Consider the following 25485-nt stretch of genomic DNA (forward strand, 5'->3'; position numbering starts at 1 on the left):
TGGAGTCGGAGTCCTTGAAAAACTGCTCCCTCGGACTAGATAGCTCTACATTGGGTTGACCATGTTTTTTAAAGCATTTTGACAAAGGGAATACCCCGCCGCAGAATAGGCACTCATGATGAAAGTGACAATTGCTCTGCCATGTGCATAATGACTCATTAAAGGCAAAGCCCACCTCCCTTTTTGAACTAGAATTAACAGGCTGTCTATTAAAATTATTTCTTTGTGGCACTTCAGATTGAGCCAAAGGCCCACATCTTTAACGCCCCACTTAACAGAAGGATGCACAGCTAATTTTTGTCTGAAAGACTCATCATAATGCAGCCAGGCTAAGCTGCCAAAATTATGATAAGCCTCGAGAATAGTGTCCTGATGCTGAAAAAGCCCACTACACATGTTAGGAAACTTTTCACCAAGGACCGCAGCATAGATGGTGAAAGCCTCCAGCCAAGAATAAAAGGATTTAAAATTTTTCTTCTTCTCAACCTCCGGTTCATGCTTCCCATCAGGTTTCTCAGACCTATGCTGCTGACGCGCCCACGGTGTCTGGGGGTTTACTCGTCACCGGGCCGGTGCGAAGCTTGGGATGTCAGAGCAGATAGGCCCGGTTCCGTGATTCGGCGGTGTCAATAAATGAGGGGATGGCGATGATTGGGATAGTAGTTCTTCATGACGCCGCCTGTGGTGTGCGGCTATGATAGGGGAGCCACCGCTGCAAGGGATTTCCTCTGAGGGCCGGTGGTAGTGCAGCAAGGTCTCCACAGGGAGACCTCAGGCCCACAAGGAGATTGGGAATAGCAGTCAACTCTAGTAAAGGAGCGCGGGGCGCAGGACGGATTGGAAGACACAGCAGTTGCAGTTTAAGTTCTTTACTCACTGAGATGTCACCACCTTTGGACTGCCGAACTCCGCTGTGATGGGCTCCAGCCAATCCCAGATAGTTTGGAGGACAGAACGTGTGTTTCTCTCTGTGAGTCCTTCCTCCCTGAACTGTGTGGTGTGAGTCCCTGAGGCTTGCAGCCTCGCAGGGACCAGAGTCCTTGAACGGACCCCGTTCCTGTCCCGTATAGCAGGCAGCGCGAGTCCGTTACTGGTGCCGCTCTGTTGTCACGACTCCTAGCTCTATATGCTGCTGTGCCCCGGGTGCTTTGTGTGGGCCAGAAGATTTGACATCCTCTGCCCGGTGGATTCTGCTGGTGGGATGTGAAGTGCCCACCAGCCTAGGGCTCCGCACCCTGTTGTGTGCGCTCGGTCCTGAGGGAGCTATGGTGTAGCTCTCCCCTCAGCGACCGTGTTCTCCTACGACTTGTTCCGTGTCTTTCCTCGACTGTGTGTGTGTCTGTCACCTTGCTCCCTGTGTCAAGCTCCTCCCTCTCGGGTTCCTGAGGTAGTGAGCAGAGGGTCCACTACATTAGTCATGGCCACCCTCCAATGTCTCTACCCTAGCCTAGTCCCAGTGAGAGGGCATCTAACTGTGTGCTGTGGTGGATTGTGGTGGTTTACCGGCAATGACCGCCTCCGTACCTGGGATGAATACTGCACCTCAGGTGAGGTGCAGTACCTTGTAGCGACTAAAGCCTCAGGGGCGCCACACTGCGGTCCCCTAGCAACCGGGAGAAGTGCAAATAAGTCAACATACTCTAATCTCCAATTTTTTTTTCTTTTAAAGAAGCACTGAGATTAAAACCCAAAGGGGAAATATCGCATGTCGCCCCCGTGCCAGCAGCCGCCACTGCTCGGATCCGGACCTTCTAAGGGGATGGCTCGAGGGTCTCCAGACCCGGGGGGTCTCGCGGACACGCCGAATAAAAAGGGGGGGGGGACGTAGATGTACAGGCTAGGCTGTATTAAGTTTGTGACGCCACCCATGGTGTGTGGTGAAGTGGGACACCACTGCTGCTGTTATGGGGCGCCCAGGGGAGATGTAGTGGCAGCTGGATGTTAACCCCTATGTGGGTAGGGATGGTTGCCCCGGGGCCCGGTGTCTTTGTGCAGGGTATGGCGGTGGCAAGGGCCGGTGAGCCTGAGCAAGCAGGGTGATGTTTGGTTACTTACAGTAAATGAATCACACGAGTCTTTCGGTAAACCAAAGGTGCTGGTGGCCGGCCGCCGCAGCCGGTTGCATTCAGGTCCCCCACCCAGGCTGGTGGTCACTGTCCTTTTTTCTCTGCACTGACTCTGTGCAAGGTGGACTTCCTAGTCTGAAACTCAGGATTCCGCTCCTGGCTGGATGTGGCCTAAGGAGCAGTGCCCGCAGATGCTGGCTCGTGGGATCTATGGGCCCTGGCGGTGACCTCCTATCCCTATCGGTGGGCTGTTGTCTTCTATGAGGGACTTTGGGTGGGACAGGACCTCTAGTCCTTGCCTCAATTGGTTAATTAACCAGGCTGCTGGTTTCCGGTCCTGGCTTCAGGGTCAGAGTACCCCCCTTTGTGCTCCGGTTTCTGGGTCGGTTCCCCGTGTCGGTACCGGCGGGCTACAGCCCTGTCCCGCTCCACCTCGGTTCTGCCGAGCTGTCTTCCCATCTCCTGCTGACGGAGACCACCATCTGCCACCTAGCCAAATGCACCAGGGCTCCAACCCTGGCACCGTTCAACTTGAACCTCCTCTGCTGGAGCTACACCTAGCTCCAGCCCACACTCCTCTCCACTTGAACTCCAAACTGAACTAACTCACTAACTACTGTTTTCCCGCCCCAGGCTGTCGAGACCCCTGGGTGGGCATGTCCAACCGCCTGGTCCCACCCACTGGTGTGTCTATCTTTCCCTGGGGGGGTGACTAGGGTTTCAGGTCGGCTGTGTGTTTCCTAAGTGAGGGAAGGTGTTATGTGGGGGCCTATCTGTGACTACCTGGATTTACCAGGGCATCACATCAGTGCTTCCTTTAGGTGAGATTCTGCTACTTCAGGGAACCTGTCCTGTACAGCAACCTCAGCAACAGGCACCCTGGGCAGAGCCCCACTACTACCAAACAGATCGGATAAAGTTCTAAATGTCCTTAATACTATCCACCTTTGCACATCAACCACATTCAAATTGGATGTCTCACTACCTCTCTCAGTCCTGGTTCAAGGGACGCCATTCTTCGGCTGATGTGATCCTCCAGATGGATCGATATTTTCTTCAGATCCTTCTGAAGAACTCCAGACCTGAAGCGCTCCCACTGCCCCAAATGTGCTCTTTTGCGGGGGAAGTGGCGAAGCACTCCGGCCCAGAGACTTAACTGCCGTGGCAGTGGGACCAGCTGATACAGCAGGTGAAGCGGCGCCAGCAGTGACCATTGATTAAGTTATCTTCCCAGAATGATGGAAGTTGCGCGGTGATGATGCTGCTTGATCACGCCGGCTCCTTACAAATCTCACGATGACTCACGACTTACATCTCGCGCGATGACTCAGCCGACTTTCTGCTTGGTACTCGACGACCACGAGAAGATGACGACTTCCTCTTTTTTCCACCGGACCTCCGAGATGAAAATTCCTGTGGTAAGTCAGGTTCTTTCTTCCCTTCTTCCGCAGGATAATCTGATTTTCTCCAACGCTTTCGGCTTCAAAGTGGTCAACGCTTGACACGGAGAGATCCATCAGAACTGGAACCGGATCGGCTTCAGCGGCTTCGTTCATAGTAACCAGGCATGACTTAAGCCATTCCTCTCTGCCAGCCCGCAGCAGCATCTGCTTGACTAAAGACTCCATCCAAATCTTCTTTCTTCACAGCTGACACTGACACAGCTGACTGACAATCGACACTATATATAGGTACATTTCCCGCTCTTTATTCAAAAAACACCAATGAAAACCGTTAAAATTGGCGCGCGGCAGGCTGATCAGAAACCAGATCAAACCTATTCGCGTTACTTTGAGGAAAATTAAAATTTAACCCTTTATAATCCGACAGCTGTAAAAGGCATACCCACACAAATAGAATGTAAAGAGGGAAATTACAAAAGAGGGAGACGGGGGAAAAGTGGGGCCTATGCCACCATGTAATCACCAGGTTATGCACTTGTGACGCCCTGGCAAAACCAGGTAGTCACACTGTAATAACCTGCAGGTAACGGGATACGCAAGGACTGCACGGAACCACGGGGGTTAATCAATGCAAATTTAATAATGTATTGCACAACACAGGTGGAGGAAAAGTGAGGGAAGGGAGCACAGCAGTAGAGATAATGCAATATACATACAACTACTTTGAATAGCTTGTCAAAGGTGGGGAGCCTCAGATTGTACTCCCAAAAGCAAAACACAGAAATCCTTATTAAACAAAAAAAACGCAGAGTCCTTGTTATCTTACTTGCATAACACAGTGCAGAGTCTTTTCCTATCTGTCCCTAACTAAAAGTAGTGTGCACACTTAACTGCAGGTTTCAGCGTGGGGTACCTCGTCACTGTTGGGGCCCGTATTCTGCCGGCAGACACCTCTAAAGTTCAGTCTTTGTCCCGGATCTGTAATTTGCCCGTGCTGTCTGGCTCCTCGCTCCACATCTAGCCTTTCTTGGATCTGTGTCTTGGGGAGATGTCACGCAACACTCAGGTACTTGGACCTTGTTCAGCAGGGCAGAATGCAGCCTTGCCTTCTTCCGCACGTCCGGACACACACTTCTCTGCATAAAAACAGCTACCAAACAAAACTAGCTCCTCTGCACATCCTGTTCAGGACTGTACCAAGTAAATCAAGTAGCAGGGGTTTGTGCCCGCTGTTCTTTGTTTTGACAGTAGGTGGCAGCATAACAAGGAAAAGTCCACAGTCTTCTAACCTATATATGTAAATGTTAACAGATCTTACATTTCCCCCCCTCTTTAACCTCGGCCGTCCCGGCCGATACTCTCCTGAGGCGCTGTGCACAGGGGCACACGGTGGCAACTCCTGCCCTGCTTCACAACCTGGTGCTTGGGAGCCAATGTCTTAAAACAGGATCCAGTGACAGAACACACAAATTCATCTGCCAAGTACCGATCAGGGGGAATACCAGCGTTAGCCCGCTCAGTCCGGCGTGGTACTACGGCTAAGTCACCAGACGTCGGCGCCGTATCAGGGAGTACAGTATTCTCGTCCCCATCGCTGGCGATTGGTGACTCCTGCTCTGCAGGGGTGGCACCTGTGTCTTGGATGGATGGGGGTGTGGATCTCTCCCAGTCTGCTGGGTTGGTCGGGGCCCGCCACCATTCTTCATCGTCAGAGCCCTCTTCGACGGTAACAGGAACGGGCACCGTCTCCGAGGTACTTTGTCTGGTCCTGTCTTCTGAATAGCAGGGCCTCAGCATATTACGATGCAGGATGAGGGTGTCGCCTCTTCGCTCGCCTCTCACTTCGTATACTGATCCGTGGGGAGAGATTCTTCTGATCACAATGTACGGCTCCGTTTTCCAGCGCTCACTCAACTTGTGTCTTGGGTGTTTCTCTGCAACTAGTACTCGGTCTCCTGGCATGAACGGGGCTTCACACACAGGTTTCCGCTGCGGGTGTGTCTTTTCTTGCAGCCGCTTGGTGACAATTCGATGGATAGTCTCCAGCCGTCGACGGTGACAGTCAACCCAGGAACCTACGCTCTGACCTTCGCTGATCTCGGGGGGAGCCAGGTTGAGCTCTTCAATGCCTCTTCCGGCTCTTCCAAACAGTAGTACGTATGGGGTGTACCCAGTGGTGGAGTGGACACGATTATTGTACGCCCACACGAGTTCTGCGAGATAGCCGGGCCAGTGATTCTTACGATCATCCTCCAACGTGCGTAGCATTTGTAGGAGGGTCCGGTTAAATCTCTCGCAGGCTCCGTTGCCCTGCGGATGATAAGGCGTAGTCCTTGACTTCTGCATTCCGTAAATCCTTTGCAGCTCTCTCATGACACTGCCCTGAAAGCAAGCCCCTTGGTCGGAATGTATTCTTTTGGGGCAGCCGTACACCCGGATAAAGTCATCACTGATGGCTCGAGCAGCTGATTCAGCTGTCTGATCTCTGGTGGGCGTCACCACCGCAAATTTGGAGAAGTGATCTGTCATCACAAAGCAGAACTGATAGCCCCGGTGGGAGTGGCCAATCTTCAGATAATCGATCATGAGTACTTCCAACGGCTCTTTGGTTACAATAGTCTGTACTGGTGCTTGCTGTGGGGGAGCCTTACTTAACTCGCAGGAACGGCACAGTTTACAGGCCTTCTCTACTGCCCGAAGCATCTGAGGACAGTATACTATTCTTTGCAACCACTGGTAAGTCTTGTCCGGTCCGAAATGGGCTCCCTTCTCATGCGCCTCTCGGGCCAGTGGTACTGCCATCTTCTGGGGTATCACTACTTGCCACCGTACTTCCAACTCTGTAGCTAGGTGCACCTTCCGATACAGCATCCCTTCTTGCACCGACAGCTTATCCCACTGGCTGAGAATCTGGAGGGCCACGTGCGACAGCGTGGCCCGTATTTCCTTCCTAGGCTTGCTCTGCTGGATCACCCACTCTTTCACTTGAAGCAGTTCTGGGTCAGATGACTGGATTTTCACCCATTCCTCTCTGGTTTGGCCAAGCAGGCGTGATGTCGTGCCCGATGTAATTTCCAGCATACGAGCCTCTACCACTTGAGCGGTGAATTTACTGAAGTCCGGAATTTCGTCTTCCTCCAACTGTTCATCTCTCTCCCCCACTGGGGCTTCGGTGGTAACACGAGAAAGGGCATCCGCATTCTGATTTTCATGCTTAGAGCGGTACTGCACATGATAATTGTATCTGGAGAGTCGTGCCAGCCACCTCTGTTCCATTCCTCCCAGTTTGGCGGTGGAGATGTGAGCCAGGGGATTATTATCCGTATAGACTTCAATTTGGGCTCCCGTGAGATATTCCGAGAACCTTTCGGTTATTGCCCATACTAGTGCCAGTAACTCCAGCCGAAAGGAACTGTAAATCTCGGGATTGCGCTCGGCTTCTCGCAACGTCCAACTTCCATATGCAATCACCCGTTCAGTACCATTCTGTACCTGGGCCAGTACTGCACCCAGGCCGTAGAGGCTCGCGTCTGTATACAACCGAAAAGGGAGGTTATAGTCTGCATAGGCAAGCACAGGGGCGCTAACCAAGGCCTCTTTCAATCGGTGTAAGGCTTCTGCTTGTCTTGGTCCCCAGCAAATTTTCTGTGCTTTTGGTCCTTTCGCAGTCCCTCGGAGCAATTCGTGCAAAGGTTCTGCCTCCTTCGCGAAATCTTTGATAAAGCGACGGTAATATCCGGCTAGCCCCAGGAAAGCTCGAACCTCTCGCACTGTGCTAGGTGTGGGCCATTGTAGCACTGCTCTCACTTTCCCATCGGAGGGCTGTACGCCGGCTTCTGACACCTTGTGTCCGAGATATTCAATCTCTTCCTGAAAGATCCGGCATTTTTTTGGTTTTAGTTTAAGCCCATGGGCCCGTAACCGCTGAAACACTTGGCCCAGGTTTTCTAGATGTTTCTCAAAGGTTGCAGAATACACTACTATGTCATCCAGGTAAATCAATGTGGCCTCGAAGTTCATGTCTCCAAGGCAACTTTCCATGAGGCGCTGAAAAGTTCCTGGGGCATTATTTAGTCCAAACGGCATGCGATTGAACTCGAAGAGTCCCATGGGTACAATAAATGCGGTCTTGGCCTTGTCTTTCTCTGCCACAGGGACCTGCCAATATCCGCTGGCCAGATCGAGGGAGGAGAAGTAACGTGCCTTTCCTCTATCCGGGGCAGAGGGTAGGAATCACGAACCGTGCATCCATTAAGCTTGCGGTAGTCAACACAGAAGCGGGTAGACCCATCCTTTTTCTTGACCAGCACGATTGGGGCAGCCCATGGACTCTGACTTTCTCTTACCACCCCGCTCTTCAGCATCTGCGCCAAAAGCTCTTTTACCTCTTGGTAGTACTTTGGGGGTATTTGTCTGTACCTTTCCCTGATCGGTGGGGCATCTCCTGTGGGTATTTCGTGCTGAATCTTGTCAGTACAGCCGAAATCTTCTGCGTGACGGGAGAACGTGGCTTGATTCTCCCAAATAAAGTCCTCTATGGCTTGGGCTTGCTCCGAAGCGAAGGGGCTCAGGTCCACTCCCATCTGCCCTAAGATGACGCAACTGTTCCATTGATCAGTGGGTTTCTCTTTTCTTTCCATAGAAACAGCCCAAGTCCAGGCTTCCCCTGCCATGGGCTGCAATTCAATCGATTCTGCGGCCGCCACCTCTTCAGGCGCCAGGTAGACATGGGCCAGAACAACTCCCGAGGTCAAGGTGTAGGCCTGTTCACCGGTGTTCACGCAACGGAAAGGGACCCTTCCATTTCTTACTGTTGCTAAAGTGCGAGCCACCAACGGTTCGTCTCCATTCTCTTCACCACGGTAAGGCTTCACCAACACCTCCATCCCCTCGAGTGTACGGTGGGCCCCGACTGGCAAGGTGAGGACTGTCTCACGATTTGGAGGTAGAGTAATTGTTGTCTGTCTTGGGACTCGAACCCTCCCCACCGGGTAGCGGCTCCCACCATTCTTCCACAGTCCTCGGGCACGGATAAGGTGTTGGAAGACCTTTTGGGCGGGCCTGTTAGCAACTGTTGTCTTCCAGTAATCACAGCCCCCCCTTGTTGAAGAGCAACTGGTCTAATTCTTTCAGGACGTTCATGCCAACGATAGCTGGCACCTCTCTGTCGTACCGGCCCTTCGTTAACACAATCCCTTTTTTGCCTAAGTTCTGCCCACAGGCACGTATGTCCATCCACACGACCCCTACAACCGGAATGGGAAGATTGTTTGCAGCCCTCAGTTTGATATGTGCCCCTTTGTCAATGGATACAGTTTGTCCAAAATGTTGGTAGAAGAACTGTTCTGGCATGGTGGTCACTTGGGACCCAGTATCCATCAGGCATCTTACTTCTTTCCCTTCAAATTCGGCCGTGATCGTCGGCGTGCAGGCTGCTATATCTTCAGGGCGTTGGTTTTCTCTAAGCTCAGTTGGTCTCCCCGCCATGTGCCCATCCATGGAGGGAGGCACTAGTTTAACGGCGGTCTTTCTTGAGACGTCTTCCTCTCCGGACAGTGTCGGAATAAATGGTTCCGATTTCCACAGTTCCAACACTGGTAGTCTCCAGCGGGTCTTGATCGTCTCTGCTCGATCTGTCCCCTCTCTTCTTGATAGGTATGCGTGCGGGTATTTGGCCGCGGTGCTGTAGTTCCTACTTCTGACGCCGGGGCTTGCATATTCTTCAGCAACTCCTGTAGAGCAGTAACAGTCTCTTGTAACTGATCCACTTTAGCCTCAAGCTGGCTCGGTTCTCGGTTTTTCTCACCCGGGACTACCTTATGCATACAAACTTCTCCCCAGGCGTTCTGTGGGTCGCAATTTTCAGTTTGTGTGCGGGAGACTGCTTCTTCCAATATTTCCTGGAAAGTTAGTTTTTTTCCTACCCTGAGCCGTTCACGGAGGGCACCTTTGATCTTGGGGTTATGTAACCCACGGAGGAATTGATCTCGTAGTGTACGGTCAGCATAACCGGGGGTTTGTGCTAGCTCTGGCTCTGCTGTAAGCATTTGTCTCATTATTCTCTGGAGTGCATTTGCATACTGTGGCAGACCTTCTTCTTCACCCTGCAGCCTGTAGAACAGTTGCGCCTGTAAATCTCCTGCTTCTGGTTTCCCGCCATACACTCTCTCAAGAATCTTCACCACCTGCTCTAACGTCTTTCGTTCACTCTCAGGGCGCAATAAAATGGTCTCTTGAGCATGGCCTTCAAGGGCAATCAACAGTATCTCCCCTTGATTTTCTGCAGTCACTCCTGCTACTCTCAACATGCCCCTCACTCTCTGCGCCCAGTCATGGAGAGGTACATTGCTGCCAGTAAATTTTGGTATATGGGTCAGCATAGCCCCCAGGGACAGTTGCCTTGCTGGTATTCCCCCATCAGGTTGTATTAGTACACCTCCATCAGCGACACCCCCCTGTCCGTCCATTGTTCCGTACCAGCCTGCGTATCCTGCCGACTACGCCAAATGTAATAACCTGCAGGTAACGGGATATGCAAGGACTGCACGGAACCACGGGGGTTAATCAATGCAAATTTAATAATGTATTGCACAACACAGGTGGAGGAAAAGTGAGGGAAGGGAGCACAGCAGTAGAGATAATGCAATATACATAAAACTACTTTGAATAGCTTGTCAAAGGTGGGAAGCCTCAGATTGTACTCCCAAAAGCAAAACACAGAAATCCTTATTAAACAAAAAAAACGCAGAGTCCTTGTTATCTTACTTGCATAACACAGTGCAGAGTCTTTTCCTATCTGTCCCTAACTAAAAGTAGTGTGCACACTTAACTGCAGGTTTCAGCGTGGGGTACCTCGTCACTGTTGGGGCCCGTATTCTGCCGGCAGACACCTCTAAAGTTCAGTCTTTGTCCCGGATCTGTAATTTGCCCGTGCTGTCTGGCTCCTCGCTCCACATCCAGCCTTTCTTGGATCTGTGTCTTGGGGAGATGTCACGCAACACTCAGGTACTTGGACCTTGTTCAGCAGGGCAGAATGCGGCCTTGCCTTCTTCCGCACGTCCGGACACACACTTCTCTGCATAAAAACAGCTACCAAACAAAACTAGCTCCTCTGCACATCCTGTTCAGGACTGTACCAAGTAAATCAAGTAGCAGGGGTTTGTGCCCGCTGTTCTTTGTTTTGACAGTAGGTGGCAGCATAACAAGGAAAAGTCCACAGTCTTCTAACCTATATATGTAAATGTTAACAGATCTTACAACACAATAGGTCCCCGCACAACACCTTCCCTCACCTAGGTCACATACAGCCGCCCTGAAACCCTAGTCACCCCCCTCAGGGCAAGACAGGCACATCATTGGCAGGACCAGGCAGTTAGGGAACGCCCACCTAGGGGTCTAGACAGCCCGGGGCGGGAAAACAGTCAGTTAAGCAAACAGTCTAGTCTGTAGTTCAAGTTGAGAGGAGTGTGGTCTGGAGCTAGGTGTAGCTCCAGCAGAGGAGAAGCTCAAGTTGAACGGTGCCAGGGTTGGAGCCCTGGTACCTTGGCTAGGTGGCAGACGGTGGTCTCCGTCAGCAGGAGACGGGAAGACGGCTCGGCAGATTCGAGGAGGACTGGAGCAGGGTTAGAGCCTGCCAGTACTGACACCGGAGAACCGACCGGAAACCGTGCACAGAGGGGGTACTCGGACCCTGAAGCCAGGACCGGAACCAACGGCCTAGCTAATCAACTGATTGAGGGCAGGATTACTGGTCCTATCCCAACCAAAGTCCCAAAAGCAGGCAACCACCCACAGATAGGGATAGGGCAACCACCAGGGCCTATAGATCCCACGGGTCAGTGTCAGCGGGCACGGCTCCTCAGGCACACAGAAAGCCGGGAGCGAACTCCCGCGTTCCACATCGGGAAGTCCAAACACACAAACACAACCAGTGCAGAGGAAGAGACGGCGACCACCAGCCTGGGTGGGGGACCAGAGTACAACCGGCCATGGCGGCCGGCCACCAGCACCTTGGTTTACCAAAAGACTCAAGTGATTCATTTGCTTGTGAGTAATCAAACATCCCCTGCTACGTCTGGGCACGCAGGCCCATGCCATCGCCATACCCTGCACAGAGAAACTGGGCCTCGGGGCAACCATCCCTACCCACAGAGGGTTTGACATCCGGCAGCCATTACATCTCCCCCGGGTATCCCACAACAGCAGCGGTGGTGTCCCACTTCAACACACACCATCACGAACCAAATACGGTCAAGGCCATGCAACTACGTCCCCCCCCCTCTTTTCATTCGGCATGTCCGCGTGACCCCCGGGTCCGGAGGATCCCTCAAGCCATGCAGCGGGTCCGGATCCGAGCAGCGTCGGCTGCCGGCACCGGGCGGGACACACTGCTGGTGATTAACCATTCCATCAGTCAGGACAATGCAAAGGAGTTGCAGAATTGCTTCCTACCTGTCGATTCTTCTTTTGATTAGCCAGACGGCATGATATCACATGTGCATCACGCTGCAGCAATGACATCGGACCTGGCCAGCTAAGCAAGTGAGCTGCAGATGCAGGTAGCTAGCTAAGAAGTGATACTCCCATAAAGCAGTCACTGACCACTACTGTGGCCAATAGAAAAGGTAGTGCGAATACATGCAGCTGCTGCTATATGTCTCATGTTCACTCTGAACCAATCAGTAATGAGCAATACACATGACTGGAGGGCCCACAGACAATGCTGGAGAACTGTGAGATGTAGTTTGCAAGACAAAGCAGCACACAGGTGCTGTAATGAAACCAGCATAACTAAATGCAGCACATGAAAAGCTGAGCAATTTTGCAAGCGTTTTATAAGGAGGTACATTCACCTCCATTCAGGCTACAACACACTAGACTGAGATACAGGGCTCGTTCATATGAGTGTATATGTGGTGCCCCTGACCTGGTTAGGCACCACTGAGTACTGCACCCATGCTGGGGGCAGTACAATACAGGTAATCCAGAAGGCTGACCGAGGTGTGACTACACAGGCGCATAGTAATCACGTCTCACACATCTACCTTTGGGTGGACCCCTGAGGAATCCAGGAGGGGGCGTGGCCTCCATGTCCACTGAAGGGGTGTGGTAGAGAGCCTGGTTGCTAGGTTGCGTAGGCAAGAACAGGAGAGGAGGAAGTAGTGAGCCAGTTAGCAAGTGCAGCTCAGGGAGAGCAGACGTGAGGGGCAGACCCTGCAGGCTGTTACAAGCTGACAACGTACGTGCAGTGACTACCGACGGGGGAGATCGGTCACCTGGTAGTGCCACCCGAAATCCACCCAAGGCTAGAGAGAGCAAAGGGGTGGCAGAGTAAAGGGGACTGCCAGGGAGGTACCAGGCCCGCAAGGGTAACAGGTCCCAGTGCAGAGATAGATTCACCTTTCTTCTGCCAAACCTGCCGGTGGGGGCACTTCAGATCCACACCATACCACCACAGAGTCCGCAGCCACGTAGCAAAGAGAGGACCCATAGTTCACAGGAGGCAAGCAGCTGGAGTGACCTGGTCCAGGCAACAAGCAAACGGGCCGAAACGAGGGGAGAACAGGCAGTAGCAACTTCCCTGGGTGACCCCCGTAGGGACTTCAAGTCGGGGGTCACCACAAAAACACACAGGGCTAGGAAGGCGAGTTGGTAGTCACCCTTATCAGCCAGCCAGAAGGATACCTGGTTCCAGCCTGGTTCATCCCAGCTAGCCCGGGTTACGCACTCTGCCATCTACTGTGAGTAAAAACCCTGAAAGACTGCCTGGACTGTGTTTGAGTCATTCTGCGCCTTGTGGTTCCGCACACTTACACAGGGCCCTGGGGCTTGCCTCACTCTCGGGAGGTCACCACCATCAGCCCCAGGCACCCCTTAATCTGCAGTGGTGGTAACCCTGACCGCAATACCGAGAGTGGCGTCACGAAAATCCCAAAAGAAGGCTCCCTACCTGTGACCAGACTGTTCCTCCACGTGGAGTCCCTGAAGGTAGTGTACCAACACAACACCTGTGGGGCTTCACATATACATCAGACCATGTTCTATTGATAGCGCTTGAACCAATGTTATTTAATGGGGCAGTGCTAATACCCAATTTTTTTCACTGTCACGAAATCCTCGGACTCACTCAGATGACATACGATTTCCGCGGACTTGCAGAATGAACAGGCCCTTTTAGCGCATAGCGCAGGGCCTGCATGATAACACTGACCCCATCATAGCTGCATATTTGTAATAATTTATTTAAAGGGTTAAAGTTGTTTTGCCTGGCAACGCGAGCAAGCCTGTGGTGGCGAATGGGCTTGCTGCACGCCAATTTTAATCTTTTGGATTGGCCGCTTGTTTTTGCGCGCTGCTATTTTTGTGTATATAAGTGCATGCCGTTGTCAGCTGTGTGCCAGTCACAGCTGACAAAATAGGTTTTTGTCATGGAAGACGTTATTTAGGAGATCATGAGGAGAGCCGGCGAGGAAGAAGGCTGTTGGAAATGGTTCGATCACCAAAAGCGTGGCTTTTCACAGTAAATATGTGCACACCTTTCATATTTGCATGCGTCCATGCTGTCACAAATCTCCAGCGGCATTTCCTCTTTTGAAAATGGCTGCCGCTTCATTATTCCATTAGTTATTCCATGCTTTCCCCACCCACCGGCGCCTATGATTGGTTGCAGTCAGACATGCCCCCATGATGAGTGACAGCTGTCTCACTGCAACCAATCACAGCTGCCGGTGGGCGAGTCTATATCATGCAGTAAAATAAATAAATAATAATAAAAAAAAATGCGGTTCTCCCCATATTTGATACCAGCCAGGGTAAAGCCACATGGCTGGAGGCTGGTATTGTCAGGATGGGGAGCGCCACATTATGGGGAGCCCACCACCCTAACAATATCAGCTAGCAGCTGCCCAGAATTGCTGCATCCATTAGATGCGGCAGTCACTGGACTCTACCCAGCTCATCCCGAATTGCCCTGGTGCGGTGGCAATCGGGGTAATAAGGAGTTAATCATGGCAGGCGTCTCCCGAGACACCTTCCATGATTAAACTGTAACTGAAAGTAAAAAAACACACAGCGAAAAATCCTTTATTTGGAATAAAAGACAAAAAAACACCTCATTTACCTTTTTATTAATCCCCAAACAACATTCCAGGTCTGACGTAATCCACACGACACTGTTAGCTCTGCTACATGAATATGACAGGGAGCGCTCTGTGTCATCTCCACATAGCACCTGCAGTGAGCCGCGCTATCACCAGATTTCACTCTGCAATGCAGACGTCAAGATTACCAAATCTGCCTATGTTTCTCATTAGAGACAGTGGCTCAATTGTTAGAGCTCTTGCCTAAGAAGCATTAGTTCACGAGTTCAAGTCCCGGCTGTCCCGGTAAAAAATGTAATTTATTTTAAATTATAATTATTATTTATTTATAATTATAATTTCATTTAATTATGCACTGAGGGGAGGAGCCGGACATCAGTTGTGAGCCACAGGACACACCTCTAAAATCAGAGCAGTTCACGGAATGAGGCTGCATTGCTCTCTCCTCTCTCTCTTCTCTCTCTCTCTTCCTCTCTCTTTTTCTCTCTCTCTTTCTCTCTCCTCTCTCTCTATCTTTTTCTCTCTCTCTTTTTCTCAGTCTCTCTTTTTCCCTCTCTCTCTTTGTCTCTTTTTTCTCTCTCTCTCTCTCTCCCTCTCTCTTTTCTCTATCTCTCTTTCTTTCTCTCTCTTTCTCTCTCTCTTTCTCTCTCTCTCTCTCTCCCTCTCTCTCTCTCCCTCTCTTTTTCTCTTTTTCTCTCTCTCTCTTTTTCTCAGTCTCTCTATTTCTCTTTTACCCTCTCTCTCTCCCTCCCTCTCTCTTTTCTCTCTCTCTCTCTTTCTCTATCGTTCTCTCTCTTCTCTCTCTCACTGTTTCTCTCTCTTCTATAAAAGCGACATTTTCTGGGGCGGCTGCGGACTGCAATTCACAGCAGGGGTGCCCAGAAAGCTTGGGCACCCTGAGCTGCAGATTCCAATCCCCAGCTGCCTAGTTGTACCTGGCTGGATACAAAAATTGGGTGAAGCCCACATCATTTTTTTAAAAAATTATTTCATGAAATTCATGAAATAATTAAAAAAAAGGGCTTCCCTATATTTTTGGTTCCCAGCCGGGTGCAAATAGGCAGCTGGGGGTTGGAGGCAGCCCGTAGCTGTCTGCTGTACCTGGCTAGCATACAAAAACATGGCGAAGCCTACGTTATTTTTGGGGGGGCAAAAAACTCCTGCATACAGTCCTGGATGGAGTATGCTGAGCCTTATAGTTCTGCAGCTGTTGTCTACTGTCTGTCTGTATGGAGGAGTGCAGACAGCAGCTGCAGAACTGCAAGGCTCAGCATGCTCCATTCACTAGTGTATGCAGGAGAGCAGACAGCAGCTGCAGAACTACAAGACTCAGCACACTCCATCCAGGACTGTATGCAGGAGTTTTTTGCCCCCCCCCAAAAAAAATGACATGGGCTTTGACATATTTTTGTATGCTAGCCAGGTACAGCAGGCAGCTACGGCTTCCCCCAACCCCCAGCTGCCTATTTGTACCCGGCTGGGAACTAAAAAAATAGGGAAGCCCTTTTTTTAATTAGTTCATGAATTTCATGAACTAATTAAAAAAAAAATCGACATAGGCTTCGCCCCATTTTTGTGTCCAGCCAGTTACAACTAGGCAGCTGGGGATTGGAATCTGTAGCACAGGTTGGCCCGAGCTTTCTGGGCCCCTCTGCTGCAAATTGCAGTCCGCAGCCGCCCCAGAAAATGGCGCTTTCATAGAAGCGCCATCATCTGGCGCTGTATCCAACTCTTCCAACAGCCCTGAAGCCGGGTGGCTTGCTGGGTAATAATGGGTTAATACTAGCTTTGTTTTACTAGCTAGTATTAAGCCAGAGATTCTTAATGCCAGGCAAGTTTGACCCGGCCATTAAGAATCTCCAATAAAGGGTTAAAAAAAGACACCACACAGAGAAAAAATACTTTAATAGAAATAAATACACAGACACACTTAGAGACTCCATGTTTATTACTCACCGTCAGCCCTCCACGATCCTGGTCTTCTGTCTTCTTTATCCCTTTAACCCATGCAGCTCTGCTACATTAGACAGCACTGCATGGGAGGAAGAACGCTGCTGCTCCATGTAATCTAATCACTCAGTGAGTGATCAGAGGCTGCGGGCTGTAAGCGGTGATGTCACCGCTGCCACCGTTACTATAGCAACGGCAATCTCCGATCACGTGATTCCTGGTGCCACTATTCACCGACTGTGGCATCTAGTACCTGCATGTGGGCTGACTCTGTAAAGAGCACCTACATGCAGGAACGAGGAAGCCGACCATGTGCCAGAGCATTTTGCCGGTACACGGAGATGCTGGAACGATCACCGCGTACCGGAGAGATGCACTGACAGGACCTAGCATGACGTCTAGCCATGTGACCAGTCTGTACCCAATGAGATACTAGACACGTGACTGGTCCCATGCTTTTTTTGACGTCACGGAAGGTTCTATCATCAGTGCTGGTTACCGGGAGGACGCAGCGATTATCGGAAGGAAAAGCAGCGGGAGACAGAGTGCAGGACACGTTGCGGGGACCTGTAAGTGTTATGGCAATGTTTATTAACTGTATGTGTACATGTATAATGTGTTTTATGTGTTTGTGTTTGCCTCCCATTGTTTTCAATGGGGTTCGAATGGTTTGTCGAACGTTCGTCGAACGGAGCCTCCGTTCGACGAACCGAACTCGAACGCTAGGGGGGTTGGCTCATCTGTAGTTATGTGTTATCATAAACAGGCCCTGTTAGTGCATAGCGCAGGGCCTGCATGATAACACTGACCCCATCATAGCTGCATATTTGTATTAATTTACTTAAAGGGTTAAAGTTGTTCTGCCTGGTAACGCGAGCAAACCTGTGGTGGTAAATGGGCTTGCTGCGCGCCAATTTTAATCTTTTGGATTGGCCGCTTGTTTTTGCGCGCCGCTATTTTTGTGTATATAAGTGCACGCCTTTGTCAGCTGTGTGCTAGTCACAGCTAACAAAATACGTTTTTGTCCCGCCCACCCGCCTTTGTAATGGATTATTATTTTTTTCAATCCTGTCGTGTTGTTTATTAGTGAGGAAGAATGGCTATTTATGATTACAGAATTTTAATAAGTTATGGTAAATTTATATTTATAAAGCCAGCAAATAGATAGAAAAACAACGGCACATACCAACGAAAATCCAGATATTAACGTTCTTTATTTCATCCAACAGTGCAGGTAAAAAGCGGGAGGAGAGTTGGGTGCGGGTCCCTTCAGAGGGGACCCGCACCCAGCTCTCCTCCCGCTTTTTACCTGCACCGTTGGATGAAATAAAGAACGTTAATATGCCATTGTTTTTCTATCTATTTGCTGGCTTTATGAGAAAACTCCTCTGTTCAATGAGCACCCACGGCCAATTTACCTCCTGGAATGACTTGAACTAACCTACTCCTTGCTGACACCGGTGCGAGGCGCAGCGCGGTGGTGCAGGACCACTTCTTTCTATTGTTTGTGGCAAATTTATATTTATGGTTTTAATAAAATGTTTTTATTACATTTTAAATAACTCTTAATAAAGCAACAGGGCCATTTATATTCACATTATTCTTCTCTTGTGTCATTTATTTTGTTCGACAGTTGTGAATGTGCGAGTGGGTTATGTGTTATCATGGAGAAGATGGAGAAATTTGGTTCTCCATCTTTACCTCACAATGTGCTATGATTCTCATAATGTGCTCAGAGGATGGGATCACTCTATGCTGACACTCTTAACAACCTCTGATCAGAGTTTGAGCGGAGTATCATTTACATAAGAGTATTTTTTTAGTGTGCAGTAATCTACAATTTGTGCAGTAATAAACCAAATATGTGCAGTAATAAAACAAACTGTGGAGGCTATATGACAGTGATCTTACAGGAAGGGTATATTCTAACTAGAACTACAACTGTCTCCCAGCGTTCCTTAGGTTCAGACAGCACTAAACAAATGAGGAGATGGTCTGTTTGACTTTCTTTCTCAGCCATATAACGATTTGTGTAATAATAAAAATTGCTTAAAAAACCCCTCTGATTTGCATAATGGGCCCAATTCTCTTGTATGAGTGAACATCTGTTCGTGTGAGTTAAAAAAATGTTCAGAAACCAGGATACCCCTTTAAGGCCACAGGGGTAGGACTAGATAGAGGTGAATGTCCTATTTCCAATGTGAGGATCTTGTAGTTTGCTTAATAGCTCATAAAGAAAGTGTAAGATCATTTTGGAACAGAGCCTGCATTGTGTTACATCTTCTGAATGTATTCAAATATCTTATTGTGCTTCTCTGTTTAACTTGCAATTACCAGCAGCATTTTACCCTTTGGGTATATTGTACAGAGACAGAAAACCTGCTATATTTTACTTTAAAAGGCTATTCTATTGTAATAAGCTGTGCATATGTGTGGTAGTTTAATAAGATGAGGTGCCAGAATAGTGCACAAGGTCATCACAGTTCATAGATCACCTGCCGTGCATCTCCAGCCCCTGAGACATTAACCCCACATATCCCCACAGAATAAGCCAAGGATCAGTCTCTTAAGGCCGCTTTACATGCTGCGATATCGGTACCGATATCGCTAGCGTGCGTTTCCGCCCCCATCGGCTGTGCGACACAGGCAAATCGCTGCCCGTGTCGCACAGCATCGGCCGGACCCGTCACACATACTTACCTTCCCTGCGACGTCGCTGTGACCGGCGAACCGCCTCCTTTCTAAGGGGGCGGTCTGTGCAGCGTCACAGCGACGTCAATGAGCGGCCGCCCAATAGAAGCGGAGGGGCGGAGATGAGCGGGACGTAACATCCCGCCCACCTGCTTACTTCCGCATTGGGGCCGGTGGCAGGTAAGGAGAGGTTCCTCGTTCCTGCGGCGTCACACGGAGCGATGTGTGCTGCCGCAGGAGCGACGAACTACTTCGTACCTGCAGCTCCAACGATATTCGAGAATGGACCCCCATGTCACCGATGAGCGATTTTGCACGTTTTTGCGACAATGCAAAATCGCTCATAGGTGTCACACGCAACGGCATCGCTAATGCGGCCTGATGTGCGTCACTGACCCCAACGACTTCGCATTAGCGATGTCGTAGCGTGTAAAGCCCGCTTTAGGCTTCATTCAGACGTCTGTGTGGCACGTATGTGTTGTGTTCATTTTTTTCACAGATACAACTGTAGCGCCCCTGAACACCTCAGGGTGCTACAAGTTTCTGCATCCCCACCAGGATGCAGGTCCTATACCCTTAGGGACCCAGAACTCCAGTGCCAGTGCCAACAAGAACCCAGGTAATCCCAGTTTTCCCCAACAATCTCCCATACAACGGTACCGTACTTTTCGTTTTACAAGACGCACCGGATTATACAACGCACCCATCATTTAGAGATAAAAAAGGTAAAAAAAATAAAAATGCGGTCTGTCTTATACTCCGGTATTGTCTTACCGGAGGTGAGCAGCAGTTGGTGGTGAAGCGGGGTCAAAGGAGGCAGAGGTTGTGCTGGCAGCAGCGGTGGACAGTGGCAGCAGGCGCGGCGGGTTCGTGGCAGCAATTGCGGCTGGTCCGTGTCAGCAGGCGGGTCAGTAGTGGTAGCAGCAGCGGCGACGGGTGAGTGGTGCAGCAGGCCGGAGCGGTGAGAGTCCCAATCTGTCCGCAGTCCCGGTTCAAATGAAGGTGCCTGGAGCGGCGCGTGCGCAAATGGAGCTCTCATCCAAGAACTCCATCTGCGCTCGTGTACCGCCCTAAGAGGGGCCCGGACGCTTCTCCGCTTGCTCGGGCCGAGCCGCTCGAGGTCCGGGTTTGGGTTGTCGGTGGCACGAGCGCCTCCGGACCAGGGGCCACGTCACTCTGTTAAGGGGAGAGGCAGTGGGGTGGTGGTGGTGGGACGAGGCGCGCAGCCGGGGAGGGCCGCGCTGTCGTCCAACAGGTCGTGACGCCACCCACGGGTTGTGGTGATGGGATGCACCACCGCTGCGGCTGGAGTGAAGGTGGGCTCATCCTGGATCGGTGTTGCGGCCGCAGCCTAGATATTAGCCCCTCCGTGGGTAGGGGCGGTGTGTCCTGGGGTCCGATGGGAGAGGAGGTGCTGGAGATACTGAAGCGCTGGTGTTGTTGTCGGGGTGCAGGGTGCCGTGCTGCGGTGCAGTGTCGTGCCCGGTTTGCACTGGTGTACTCCCGATTAATTCACACTCAGAGTCACTGGTAAACCAAAGTTCAGGTATGGTCGGGTCCCGCAGCCGGCTGCTTTTTTTCCCCTGTGAGGTTGATGGTGGCCCCTTTCCCGTGCACCTCTGGTTGTGGTTTGTTCGGCTCCCCTGCCTGAGCAGTGGTAGCCCGCTCCCCGGCGTGGAGCTGCCGGATGAGCCCTCAGTTGCCCGAAAGCGCTGGCCCGTCAAGTGTTTGGCCCTTGGCGGTGGTGCTCACGCGATCTCGGTGGGCTTTTGCCTTCTTTTGGGACTTTGGGTGTGGGTGAACCCGTGAGGTCCAGCCAGCAATCAGTCAATTTGCCTAAACTCAGTGGCTTCTAAGCTAGGACGGGGTCTGAGTACCTGGTTTCTGGTGCTCCGGTACACGGTTGACTCCCCGGTTCAGGGCCAGCGGGCTCCAACCCTGACCTGGTCCCTACGGTTCCGCCGGTTGCTGTACCGGTACTCCTGCAGGTGGCCACCACCGTCTGCCTGCCTGATCTTTTCCAAGGGGCCCAGGCTCCAACCCGGGTCTCTGATAGTTTCTCTCCTTTTCACCTCCTGTCACTGTCACTCTCTACACTGTTCTCCACTGTTCTGTTTGTACTTCCTGCCGCCTCAGGACAGTAGTCTCCTCTGTGGGCGTGCCTTCCTGCCTGACTCCGCACACTTGGTGTGCCCTACTGGCCCTGAGGGAGGCATCAGGTCTCCCTTTCGGGTGACTGGTGTATGACCTCACAGGGGGTGGGGGTGTGTGTGTAACTGGTAGGTGTTATTACCTGTGACCCCTGGTGTCCAGAGCGTCACATTCCCCCTTGGTTTAATGCAGACCGTCCGCGGGCTGCCCGACCAACTTCAGTTTATTTTTATTTTTCAATCAACTGTAAAAACGTCAAAACGGGAAAACACTTACAATTATAATAACATTTGTACAAACTATGGTTACTGAAGGTCTTCCCATAACGGGAGGCATTTTGCTTTAACGTTGCATAACTTTATTAAACGGAACGGGTTCATGTCCTTCTGCCTTTCCCACCCAAACAACCTAGCCCTGATGCTGCCCCTAAGAAATGGGCAGTACCCCTTTTTCCCCAGTCCGGAAACAGGAACATGGCCAGATCACCCAGGCGGGAACGGGTACTGTGCGGCGCACCCGGCAGTTGTCAAAGGGCTCCCCGGAGGATGGTCACCGATCCCGGTGGTGAGCGGACCCTAGCCTGCTCTGCTGCGGGTCCTACCTCCGATCTGCCTCTCTGGAGGCTAACGGAAGGGAAGGCATGTTAAAAGGGGCAGATAGGGCAATATTTACAAGCCCAAAAGTTTTTGGGTGGCCGGCAAGTCCACGGCCTTGTCCATGAGCAGTCACTCACGCAACAGGGTGTAAAACGGGGGTTGCATACAAGTCCCAACGGGGACGGGTTTTTTTTATAACGTAATCTTCTTACTTCAGCTCTTCCTCCGACATGGATTCAACCTCCACCTCAAACATTTCCAGCACGCAACAGGCCTGGTGGGAAAGGGCCATCCGGTATCCATCTCCCCCGCATCGCGGGATGTATGTGGCCGTCAGAGTACTGCCATCAAGGAGACTTTTGCTGGCCTCCTCTGACCCTGAGACCGGCTCTGTATCGGGACCGGAGTCGCTGCTATCAGTCCCCGCTCGGCTAGGCCTCACCTCCCTCTGTGCCGGGCGGGCTGCCGGGGCCATCTCTTTCCCAGCGTCCAGCAGGTTGTCGTTAGCTGCCGTAACCTCCAGGCCGGCTGCTCCTTCAGCCACCCCGACCTTCGGGCCTTCCAGAGCTGGCACTTCGGGCCACGCCACCATGGCCGGGGGCAGCAGGCCAGGCAGATCAGCAGTGGCGGTTCCCACGGGTGACGGCGGAGACCATATAAGGGCCAGGGGTAGACCGGGTCTCCCAGCCACAGCGGCCGGTCCCTGCAGGACATGGAGGCGTAGGTCACTCACCAGCTCCTCCAACTCGGCTTCCATCTCGTGCACCCGGGCGATCGCAGCCAGCGCCTCCACCTCTGCGGTCCACCGCTTCATCAAGAGGCGTATCTGACTCCGGTGGCGCTGACAAATCTCCACCATCCTGGCTCCCATCCATGCCGCGGTTCCGGGCGCGGGCTCTGGATCCTGCTGCTCGGATGGGGCGGACATGTTGCTTCTGCACCGACGGGGTCCAGGAACAGAACGGATGCAGGGTCCTGGAGTCCATGCCTTTTTATCTTCTCAGTTACAGCAGGCAGCCTTCTTGCCCGCCTCCCCCTTGGTTTTCTCTTTGCACTCCTCCTTCGGGGGCGGGGGCACTTTTGCGCCTTCACTGCTTGGGGAAGATGACTCGAGCGGGAAACTTTCGCGCCAAGATGGCGGGGCTTCAACTTTTTCGGCAGGACGCCGCTGATGGATTTCTCTAAGGCGCACTTCCACAGGTAAGTGGACTGTCCGAATCCTGTTCATGACGCCAGAAGAGTTGATGTGTACCGCCCTGAGAGGGGTCCGGCCGCCTCTCCGCTTGCTCGGGCCGAGCCGCTCGAGGTCCGGGCTCGAGTTGTCGGTGGCACGAGCGCCTCCGGACCAGGGGCCACGTCGCTCTGTTAAGGGGAGAGGCAGTGGGGTGGTGGTGGTGGGACGAGGCTCGCAGCCGGGGAGGGCCGCGCTGTCGTCCAACGGGTCGTGACGCCACCCACGGGTCGTGGTGACGGGATGCACCACCGCTGCGGCTGGAGTGAAGGTGGGCTCGTCCGGGATCGGTGTTGCGGCCGCAGCCTTGATGTTAGCCCCTCCGTGGGTAGGGGCGGTGTGTCCCGGGGCCCGATGGGAGAGGGGGCACTGGAGATACTGAAGAGCTGGTGTTGTTGTCAGGATGCAGGGTGCCGTGCTGCAGTGCAGTGTTGTGCCCGGATGGCACTGGTTTAATCACGATTAATTCACACTCAGAGTCACTGGTAAACCAAAGTTCGGGTATGGTCGGGTCCCGCAGCCGGCTGCTCGTGTCCCCTGTGAGGTTAATGGTGGCCCCTTTCCCGTGCACCTCTGGTTGTGGTTTGTTCGGCTCCGCTGCCTGAGCAGTGGTAGCCCGCTCCCCGGCGTGGAGCTGCCGAAGGAGCCCTCGGTTGCCCGAAGGCGCTGGCCCATCGGGTGTTTGGCCCTTGGCGGTGGCGCTCACCCGGTCTCGGTGGGCTTTTGCCTTCTTTCGGGACTTTGGGTGTGGATGAACCCATGAGGTAAAGCCAGCAATCAGTCAATTTGCCTAAACTTAGTGGCTTCTAAGCTAGGACGGGGTCTGAGTACCCAGTTTCTGGTGCTCCGGTACACGGTTGACTCCCCGGTTCCCCTGGCCCAGTTTCTATGGTTCCGCCAGTTGCTGTACCGGTACTCCTGCAGGCGGCCACCACCGTCTGCCTGCCTGATGTTTTCCAAGGGGCCCAGGCTCCAACCCGGGTCCCTGACAGTTTCTCTCCTTTTCACCTCCTGTCACTGTCACTCTCTACACTGTTCTCCACTGTTCTGTTTGTACTGCCTCAGGACAGTAGTCTCCTCGGTGGGCGTGCCTTCCCGCCTGACTCCGCCCACTTGGTGTGCCCTACTGGCCCTAAAGGAAGGCATCAGGTCTCCCTTTCGGGTGACTGGTGTATGACCTCACAGGGGGTGGGGGCGTGTGTGTAAGTGGTAGGTGTTATTACCTGTGACCCCTGGTGTCCAGGGCGTAACACACGCGCTGACTTCCAGCGCCATCAATTGAAACTGGGACCGCGAACACACTGGGAAACACCGCGAACACACTTTTGCTACGCAGTTTTTATTGCAAAAAGTGCAGGCAGTTTTAGGGGCATACTTTCATTGTCTAGGATACTACGTTATTGTTCCTCTGCTGACAATTTTGCTATACCTCCTCTGCATTGTACAGCACCTGTCCATTTTTTGCTACGCATTTTTAATTGCAAAAAATGCTGCCATTTTTAGGTCCATACTTTCATTGTCTGAGATACTACGTTAGGGTTCCTCTGCTGACAATTTTGCTATACCACCTCTGCATTGTACACCACATCTCCATTTTTGCTATGCAATTTCTATTGCAAAAAGTGCTGCTATTTTTAGAGCCATACTTTTATTGTCTGGGATACTACGTTAGGGCTGCTTCTCACTTGCGAGTTTCTCGCAGTAGAGCAATGCGAGAAACACTCGCATTGCAATCGGACACATGTTAGTCAATGATTCAGCTCGCATTTGCGATTTTTTTCTCAATCCAAATCGGACTGAGAAAAAAATCGCAGCATGCTGCTTTTTTGCGAGTTTCTACTGCGAGTCTCTCCAATGCAAGTCTATGGGAGCATGTAAATAATCGGATGTCACGGGACGGCACTCACACCATCCTAGTGACATGCGATTTTCTAAATACATTTCTCGCATGTTTCCTAAAACACTGGAAACAAGTGATGTGTCCCAATGTCTGTCAATCACTATTCTCTGTCAGTCGGTCTCTCCCTCTCAGTCTCTATTCTCTCTCTGTCGGTCCGTCACTATTTCTGTCCCTCTCTCACAGTCTGTCGGTCATTTTCCCCTCCTCTCTCATACTCACCGTTCCCCGATCCCCGGCACGGCGCTGTACGGCATTCACACTGCTCCGGCGGCTTTTACTATTTTGAAAAAGCCGGCCACTCATTAAATAATCTCGTATTCCCTGCTTTCCCTGCCCACAGGCGCCTATGATTGGTTGCAGTGAGACACGCCCCCATGCAGAGTGACAGGTGTCTCACT

The 25485-nt window shown here is 51.8% G+C and overlaps 1 protein-coding gene across 1 annotated transcript in view; it reads right to left on the minus strand.

Annotated features, from left to right (window-relative positions):
• Positions 1–22884, minus strand: part of LOC142251842 (uncharacterized) — a 59947-nt gene extending 37063 nt beyond the window's left edge. Inside the window, 5 exon segments of the mRNA XM_075324890.1 lie at positions 6656–7674; positions 7677–8015; positions 17705–17827; positions 17937–18016; positions 22169–22884. Coding sequence (XP_075181005.1) covers positions 6656–7674; positions 7677–8015; positions 17705–17827; positions 17937–18016; positions 22169–22884 — 2277 coding nt within the window.
• Between the last annotated feature and the right edge of the window lie 2601 nt (positions 22885–25485).

This window comes from Anomaloglossus baeobatrachus, chromosome 9 (genome assembly GCF_048569485.1).
Source record: "Anomaloglossus baeobatrachus isolate aAnoBae1 chromosome 9, aAnoBae1.hap1, whole genome shotgun sequence".
Classification (NCBI taxonomy): Eukaryota; Metazoa; Chordata; class Amphibia; order Anura; family Aromobatidae; genus Anomaloglossus; species Anomaloglossus baeobatrachus.